At 34.4% G+C, this 9,954-nt stretch overlaps 1 protein-coding gene across 1 annotated transcript; it reads right to left on the reverse strand.

Annotated features, from left to right (window-relative positions):
* Window positions 1–3,308: 3,308 nt before the first annotated feature.
* On the reverse strand, window positions 3,309–9,329 carry LOC111406584 (protein FAR-RED ELONGATED HYPOCOTYL 3-like). The gene is made up of 6 exons (XM_023035977.1): window positions 9,296–9,329; window positions 5,829–6,053; window positions 4,680–4,699; window positions 4,034–4,134; window positions 3,579–3,779; window positions 3,309–3,486 (listed from the first exon to the last, which is right to left on the reverse strand). Exons 1-6 carry the CDS (start codon window positions 9,327–9,329, stop codon window positions 3,309–3,311), a joined length of 759 nt encoding a protein of 252 aa, XP_022891745.1.
* Between the last annotated feature and the right edge of the window lie 625 nt (window positions 9,330–9,954).

The raw sequence follows: 9,954 nt of genomic DNA on the forward strand, positions 1-9,954 counted from the left end.
GTGGATTAAAACGGGTATAACTTTCAATTCAAGTGTCGAATTTTCGCCCATGAGTACAATCCGAAATCGTCACGAAATTCTACATGAAGATAAAGAGGTTTCAAATTTAATACTATATGATCACATAGTATAAAAGGCATGCGACCATATAGACCATTTTCGAGACCAAATTGAAGGATTTTAAATGAACTATTCGATTGCATTGGATTACGCTATGATATTGCATGGTGTATTTCGAGACTTGAAGTTTCCTTTTTTCACGAGTTATCTATTTATGTTAGAAGTCCAATCAACAGTGGCAGTGAGAATAATCAAATTTGATTTTAGCCTTGCAATGCTTTAAGTGTTTCATGATTAGTTAAAATTTGATTTTTGGGTTAAAAATTTGATTTTGCTAGTGGACTTTACTGTTGAGCATACTTACAGCTCTCGGGATTTGAGAGAAAAATGATGATAATAATAATAATGGTTTATCATGTTTTCAGCAACACAAAATGCTGGGTTAGAACTCCGAAGTTTGCTACGGTTGCAGGAGTGTTGGACACTTCTTCGATGATTATCAAATAAAACGTCATTGTCCATGTTGTGTACATGGATTTTAGAATATTCTCGAGGTTGAAAGGGACACTATTAATAGAGGTAAATTCTTCAAATGTTGCAGTGAGAAGTGTGAGTTTTGGTATTGATGAAAAGATGGAGAAGCAACTAGTGAATCGAGTAACGGTAGAGTTACTTTGGGTGAAGAAGCCGCACGCAAAGAAGTTGAAGATATGTTACGAATGTTTCAATCACGAGTTGGGCTAAATAACGAAGAAGAACTGTTGACCGTGAACGTGAATGTGACAGTTCGTCGAAGAAAATCACCTGTCGAAGTGAAAGCAAAGGGGAAGGAGACGGCTTGATTAGTAGTTCATGAATGGCTATCTATGTAGGCAGTAGCTTTTCACATATTTACGTATACAATGCATGGCATTTTGTATTGTCTTCGATGGTGGACAAGCTTGCATTTTTGGTGAAGTAGTTCTATGAATTTCGTTGAAATTGTGATTCTCAATTTAGTCCATTAGTCTAATGCAGTGTGTTAGTTGATTTTGGTGTCACTGGATGTGCTAATCTATGTACCTTGTTAGTTCAATTAATATGCACTTTGGAGTTTAACATGAATATCCCGTTACTGTAATTTATGACAATTGTTAATTTATGTACGTTGTGTCTTGATGCTTCTTTTTGCTTGCAAAATGGAGAAGAAAATGAGTTCATTATGACTTTTTCTTGTACCCCACATTAGCAACACAATCTGCAATTTTATCCCCATCTCTCCAATTTCGTAAGTTTTTCACATCTGCTCGAATTGAAAATAACTCGTATTGAACATTGCACGGTCCTTTATTTTGGTGATAAATAACTCTTAAAAACCCTACTCACCTGCAACCTGTCTATCCCTATATAAGCTGCCATCAAAATTTAATTTAACCTACCATGACTTAGATTTCTTCTTCCACTAGAAAATAATAGGTTTGGTTCTAGCAAACCTAGTTTTTGATTTTTGCAATGTATTCTGCTTTACTCAAGTTCTCAACCATAAAATCAACTCTTCTAATAATGGTCCCATTACTCTTGGCATCAGAGGCAAAGCAGTAAGGGAAGCACCTAGGCCCTGAGTGTTTATTTTGCAAATGCTCAATTCTCATTGGCACATAAATGCAATACTCACCGCCACACCAGGACCACCAAAATATACTAATGGAATATTCATTGGCACATAAATGCAAGACTCACCCCCACACATAAATGCAATACTCATTGGCATATAAATGCAAACAAAACTGAAGCTATAAACAAAAAGAGAGTTCATTGCAGCAAGGGAGAGTTCATCACATTGTGATGACTAATAAAAGTAATTATCATACACATCTTGTAGTTGAACACTAAAATAATTGTCTAACAAATTACACATGAATAAAATGAAAGATTCTTTGGAATTATCATACACATCTTGTAAAGGACTGATAACATTTTTCTCATTCAGCAGCCCATACATCTATATATAAAAAAACTAGTTGTGTCCACTTTGTTTATCTGTTTACTTGAATTCAAAAGGTCCCACCATGATGCAGTGAATATGGATAGTTGTATGGTATCGTATGACCTAACGTGCAAATTACAATTAATGAACGGAGAGAAAGTATTCAAATTCAAAGTTGTTATTTAAAAATTTATGTACCTTGTGAATTGAAAATAACATTTGTGGTCATAGGAGGGATCAAAGTAGAAGACGACACTTGTTGTGTACAAGTGTGTCTCACCCCGTCAACCTACATCAGTTCACAGGCGTTAAGACAATGTAAAGTGCTTAAGACACGCTATAATTAATACACTAACCAATAGGAGTTGCGAATATGAGAACGACATCGTCGTGGAATGTTGTTGTTGAAGAGGAGGTGAAACCTCGGGTACACCATCGTCTATACTACTATGTCTCGATGTTTGTCTCTTTCCTTTGGTTCGATCTTATCGTACCTACATATATACCATAACGAATATTACTTAGTATATAAAATAAAGTACATAAAAGTGTAAGGCATAAGAATATACCTTTGATTTCTTAGCGCTCACCTCCAATGGGCCTTTTATCTGTTTTCTCTTTGGCGCCCCCTTTGTCTTTGGCGATTTCGGATCCTTAACGCTCCCACTCGTAGGATCTTGAAATGTAGCATACTGTGATATATTATTACTCTTTGAACTCGGCTTCCCTAAACTAAGCCTTTTATTTTGAATTTCTATCCAACCCATGATTGCACGATATCGTCGTTCATCATCGGCTGCAAGGTCTGCCACCTTGGAGAATGCTCGACACATGTCATCGTACCTCAATTATCTGGGAGTACTAACCAACCCATCATAATTAACTACAACCCTCGTGTGTGCTCTGTTGACGTCTCTCCTCCATCTCCGCAATATGTATTGATCCAACATTATAGTCACGTCATTACAAATCAACACTGCGATCGCATGCCTACATATTATTCTTCAAAACTCAAACAAGTGACAAATACAAATAATCTCACATTTCTTTGTATTGAATGAGACTAGAAACATTTTTTTCTTTCGTCGATCACCCAATAAAATGTCTTCACGTACCTCGTACATCATCCTCATATGTCCCTCCGAAGTGGATATGAGGTCGCAATAAACCTTCCTTGTAAATTCACCTTGAACTTCAAAATGCTGTACACTTTCTAATATTGTTTTTCCAGTTCATAAGTTGTTGCACACAATACCATCTGAAAAAAAGACTTGAAATCAGTCTAGAATTTCTTCTCAACCTTATTCCACATTGCTCGTTCATACTGTTCAATAAATTGTTTCAATGATGTCTTCGAATGCACATAACCATCAAAAAAGGCGTTTGTACTCTCACTTCTTCGCGTTATTGACATTCCAGCCCAAAAAGTTGTTTTCAAGAAACACGGAACCCAACGACCTCTATTTCATACAATCCCAACAACCAATCGTTCTTATGCAAGTCATATGTATCAATCATCAATTTTCAACCATTCTCAAATTCTTCGACAAACTGTGAATCATACACCGAAGTGTATATAGCCAAAAATATCAAAGACTTATCCACATAGTATGCAAAATTTTTCAAAATGTGCCACAAACACCATTTATGCCTCGTATTCGGAAAGACTATCTGAATTGCATTCTGCATGACTCTGTCTTGATCAATAATTATTTCGTGCGGAGATAGACCATGCATGCATTGAAGCCATGTCCTGAACAACCATATAAATGTATTTGTGTCCTCATTTGATACCAAACCACAACCCAACAACGTTGACTATCCATGATGATTCACGTCAACAAAAGGGACGAACAACATGTCGTACTTATTAGTAAGGTAAGTAGTATCAAATGTGACAACATCCTCAAACTCCTTGTATGCTTGCCTATATCGATTTTCTGCCCAGAACACATTTTTCAGACGCGATCGTCATCTAAGTCAATACTAAAATAAAATTTCGAGCACCGTGCTTGCATTTTAGAAAAGTAAGACTGTATTGCTGCCTCATCATCCTCGCCAAGTCTTAGTCGTCTCACTTGTTCAATATAGTTCCAAAAATCTTTTTTCTATACAAGTCATATTCTCATATCGAAGCAGGGGGCTATGAAAATATGACTTGTATAGAAACGAAAGCTTGAAGTGAACGATATGACTGGTTTACCATTCCACAAAAGTTTTAACTCTACAAGTCATAAAACGTTTTCTATACAAGTCATATTCTCATAGCCCCCTGCTTCGACAACCACAGAGTTAAAACTTTTGTGGAATGGTACTAGCCATATCGTTCACTTCAAGCTTTCGTTTCACGTGTGCACTTAATTCTTGATTGTATCGATATAACATGGACTAAGTAAGACTTGTTTTATGGTTGTGGTCAAGGTGGACTATGTTAGTTTTCTAGTAACCATGGATATCGAAGGATGCAGAGATTCTAACTTTACAACCCATCTGAATTATTGGTTGCGGCTTCACAGAAGTGCTTGTATTATCGTTTCTTCGTCCTTCTCGACTACATGTCAATGTGATATATCTCAAAATACCATCATTGTAACACCCCGAAATCTTTTTCATTATTATTATTTTTAAATAAAAAAATAGCTCGAGGTGTTACCAACATCTTCTTTGTCTGATCTAAGCGAAAGTATCACTTTCATTAAGTGTTAAAAATGCATAAAAATAGCTATTAAATAATGTGCATAAAATTCAATATGAAGATGTTCTTCAAATAAAAGTTTGACAATTATATTTTCTAGAAAATTTACTTGTCGACCCCTCAAGCATTACTTGGTTAATCTTTCAAGCGTCCACACGACCCGCTCTAATCTGAAAATTTGTAGTAAGAGTGAATATTTTAAAAACAATAAGTAAAAATACATGCACATTCTTATTCACATGATATAAATATAAAACTGACATAACATACGAGCATTTCTTAAATTTAGGGCTCAATGAATTTAACATCTTTGACCGAACGGTCCATCTCGTAGGATTTAACATCTTTGACCTAATGGTCCATCCTAAAGGATTTAACATTTTTGACCAAACGATCCATCCCATAGGATTTAACATAAAAATCAGCTTGACAGCCTTAACGTAATTCATGCCAAAAATTATAAAAATATCAAGAAAGTAAGAATTAACCACTTGTACTTTTCTTACCTCAAATGATATCAAAAATTCTGAAAATGGTTTGTGAATAAAATAATATCTCTTTTTAATATGTGTGTTTTCATGTGTGAATGTGTGTATGTAAAGGGGAAAAAAATACTTCTCACATATTATATATATAATATTCACTTGCAACTAACTATGAATACCAACCATCACACGCGTTAGGAATTTCAATAGTCTATTCTTTATTTCAATCAATCATGGTGAGTGTGTAAATTAGTATTCATTGATGGGATATATATATATATATATTATTAATAAAATATAGGATTTGAGTAATTTTCTTTCTATCAAGATAATTCGAATATGGTTAGTCCGAAAATTATTTTTTCTTGAGCCAATTTATATCATTCAACACGAGTTACCAAATGAGTATAATACTGATATATTTTATCAACTTCTAGAATACGTAAATATTCAACCCAAATAAGATTTACGATAAATTCTAAGTACACATGAGCAAAATAAATAATCAACATTTGGATTTTTAGTGTGACGACAAATCTAAAAATGAATTATTTCATTTGCTAAGTGACCCATATTAAGTTTAGGCTCATATGAAAATAGTAAAAAAAGTTCGGGGTGTTACAATCATTATCCTTTGTCGAACTCCTCTTCCTAGTTGGAACACCCACGGCATATGCATATCTTGCATAAAAATCGTACACTTCTTTATCATCATTAAACTGCACACCAACCTTAGGCACAATACAATCATTTCTTCCTATAGTTTCCTCTCCCACAACATTTACATTGCTATCCACATTCTTATTTTCGGATTTAACGGAGAAAACATCTTCCATGTTATTGCCTTCTGCAAAACGTAAATGCTATAAGTCATCAACTCATATTAAACAGCTGAGCTCATTTTAGTGGATATTTATACCGATCTTCCAAAATTTTCATCACAGAATATAATTAGGGCAAAAGTCTAGTTATTTGGTTAACTAAAATGAACAAATGAATGAACTAAGGGTCCGTTTGATTGCAAAGATGGAATTTGGACGGAAAGAAAACGAATTTCAGGGAATTGAATTGTTTCGAAATTGTTTTCCTAATAATTGTAAATTATTGTATTTGATTGGTATAATTTTTCACGTGAAAAGTTTTGAAATAAAAGTATTTTTAGGTGTTCGTTGGACTTTATTTTACATGAAAATTATCAACTGAAGGGATAGATTTTATTAGTATTGGGGATGAAATTTCTTTCCATTGCAAGAAAAAAAATCAAGAAAATCATCTATCTTTTGGTGTTCGTTTGACTTTGTTTTACATGGAAATTTCCAATTAAATGGAAATATTTTTTTACAATAATTCTTAGAATTTGTTTTCATTATAAAAAATAAAATAAAATAAAAAAAGAAAAAAACTACTACAGTAATCCAGGAAAATGTTCCTTCAGAACATGGAAAATGTCTATGTGGCATGAAAATGTGGAAAATGAATTCCAAGGAAATTTTTGCCAATCAAACACCAAAAAAATGAAAAGATGGAATTGCAATTCCTTTTTTAATTGAACTTCCACTCTATCAAACACACCCTAATTAAAAAGGAAATCTTACAATTCAGCCAAAAAGATGTCAATTTCAATGGTGTTCTAAATTTCTTATACTTCATAATTGAATTAATTGATGCAAAAATCCAATTTTCCAGGAAGATTTCAAAAATTGAAAATGCAATTATTTCCATTTCTCAAACACTATCAAAATCTAACAGCTCAACTCATGCCAAGAAATTCCAACCTACAAAACAAAAGCATCCATACCTTCTTATGTGACGATCGAGCGTTGCCGAAGATGGTAAAGATAGGTTGAAGTAAATAATATAGACCGGAGGTGCGAGGTCGGACGTGGTGTTGATGCTTGGTCTCTCGCTACCTAGCCAATTTTTGGATTCTTGCTATACAATGTTGGGGAAATTGTCGGAGGTTCGCTACCAGTCATTGGACGTTGATGCGGGGTCTCTTGCTACCCGGCCATTCTTTGGATTTTTGCTACACCATGTTGGGGAAATTGTTGGATTTTTGCTACAAGTCGTTGAAGAAATTATTTGAGTTTTGCTGGGAAATTTTTTGGAGTTTTGCTACAAGTGTACGTTTTGGAGGAAATTGTTGAGCTTAGCTACAAAAGATTGGTGAAAATGTTGGATTTCAGTATTATTACTCCAGTATCTTTGTTTTGGCGCCATAAATTTCCACTTCTCTCTTTTAAAATCATAGCCATCCAAATGCTTTTTATCTCGGTTGCACACGTGTCTTTGTCAACCCATTTTGTAACCTTCCTTTATACAAGTAGCATTATTGCAATTTTTGATACCCTTTGTGTTCCACTTTTGAATTTATTTTTCAGAAAACAAAAGACTGATTATATATATATATAGAAAATGCAAATGAGATCGAAAAAGATAATAGAATTGTTGGTAAATTTAATTGGTAGTGTATGAAGCGAAATCGGGTTCTCATATACCGTATATGTGATTTAAACACACACACACACACACACACACACATATAATGCAAATGAGATCGAAAAAGATAATGGAATTGTTGGTAAATTTAATTGGTAGTGTATGAAGCGGAATCGGGTTCTCATATACCGTATATGTGATTTAAACACCGGATTCACGCTTACCCTATTTAGCAGTTCAATTCATCATATATGACAGCTTACCGTATATGCCATGTAGCTCACCGTATTTAACAGCTTACCGTATATGCCAAGCAACTTACCGTATTTGCATAAAAGTGTTTTTATTCATACACTAACTAAAATAACACAAATTTTTTTCTACTTACAAATAGAATTACCGTATTTGTGAAATCTATTTTTCATACATATAACGAATTGAAAAAAAATGTTTATTTATTATTGTTATTTTTTAGAAATTTATTTCTAACATAAATTTAATAAATAATATATGAGACGTGTAAATCGCTAAATAAATAAATCTGCAAGAAGAAAATGCAAACTGAATAAATAGCAGATAAATTTTCAACCCGAGGTCTGTGCGAACACAATTTCCTTAAAATAGATTCGCCCCCTCACCATAAGTGCTTGAGATTTAATTCGAGTGTCTGTTTCCTAGGATACAACAGCAAAACCTGTAGAATCTGAGCACCACAGAAACTACTCCGGCGAACTAATACAGTGTTTGAACAATATTACAACGACTTTACTGGACAGATATGTGTATGCATGAAATCACGACCTTACTGGACAAAGACAAAGACATAAAATTCAGGACGTTTTTTTCTGAATAGCGAGGAAGAGAACGTTCTTTTTTTTTATTTTTTTCATCTATGTAAATTGCTGGAAACTTCAGATTTAATATAACATAAATCTATCATTAACTCTATGACAATTAACATTGGAGTCACTTTAGTTTCTGGGAGTTTTGGAAGTTTCAGAAACTCAAAAGTCAGTGAAGAAAGCAAAAAAAATTGCAAAACTTGGGCTCTCCAAAGGGGCCAATTTTTGCTTCATTCGGTCTAACATTCGTGTACGCAGGTTGCGTCCACACACAAGTTCAAGGTTTGAAGGCAATTTTGGTCCGAGATTTACACCTCTCCTGCGCGCGCACGTAGAAAGAGCATCTATGCTACACATGATTACACTCTTCCAATGTGTAACCATATTTAAAGTGGTTCTTGCTTTCTTCCTTTTCCTATGTGGGACAAAATCTATTTTCCCATATAAAACTATCTTCCAATTGTCAACTTTGAACTCCAATTTCTCATTCAGCCGAGCTTCATTTTTGGCAAGTAAATATATGATTTTGATGCTTTCACAGAAGAAAACACGGATCAATTTTGATCTTCCAAATGGAACAACGGGTCCCACCGAAAATCTTATCAAAAGTGAGTTATTACTCATTTTTTCCAACAATCCCCCACATGAATGAAAATTGGGAGAGACATAAGACCATGAGACACGAGACTTGGTGACCGTGAGACACAATACTAGGTGATAAAGTTCAACGGTTGAAACCTGCATAGGATAGGTAGGTATCACCCTTTAAACCTTTCCTTGTGAAAGCATATTTACTTTTCTAGCTGACCAGTAGACATATTGTCCTTGAATTGTTCTGCCATTTATGTAAACAATGATATACTCCACACAGAATTCTTCCTAACACAATTCAGTTCTCATTATTATGTTCGTTTTAACCATAAACATATGCCGGTTCGGTAAGAGTTCTTAAGAATTGAGCCACACACAATTCTCTTAGAAGCGGCCCCACTTCTCTCTCACATAGGTGATTTCTCATTACAAGTAACCCGCATTACTTGGCTCGAACTTCGATACATAAGAATCATTAAAAGCCTATTGCTTATCCTTTATCCTCATAGGCATCACTATTACATCAGAAGAATGGACAAGATGAAACATCCCCACAGTGATTTTATTAAGCCTTTACAATTAGGTTGTCCATTTGAACCTAGATTTTGGGATCTCCAGTCAACTAGGTTGGGTTTTCTTTGTAATGATTTATTCATTCAAGGGCTTAAGTCTCATTTCTTTCGATGATTTTTCAACTAACTCTCTGTTTAATCCTTTGGTTAGCGGATCCGCAATGTTATCTTTTGACCTTACATAGTCAATAGTGATCACTCCAGTTAAGAGTAGTTGTCTTATGATATTGTGTGTACGACGTATATGTCTAGACTTATCATTGCACATGATACTCTGTGCCCTTCCTATTGCTGATTGATTGTC

This window comes from Olea europaea, chromosome 12 (genome assembly GCF_002742605.1).
Source record: "Olea europaea var. sylvestris chromosome 12, O_europaea_v1, whole genome shotgun sequence".
Lineage (NCBI taxonomy): Eukaryota > Viridiplantae > Streptophyta > Magnoliopsida > Lamiales > Oleaceae > Olea > Olea europaea.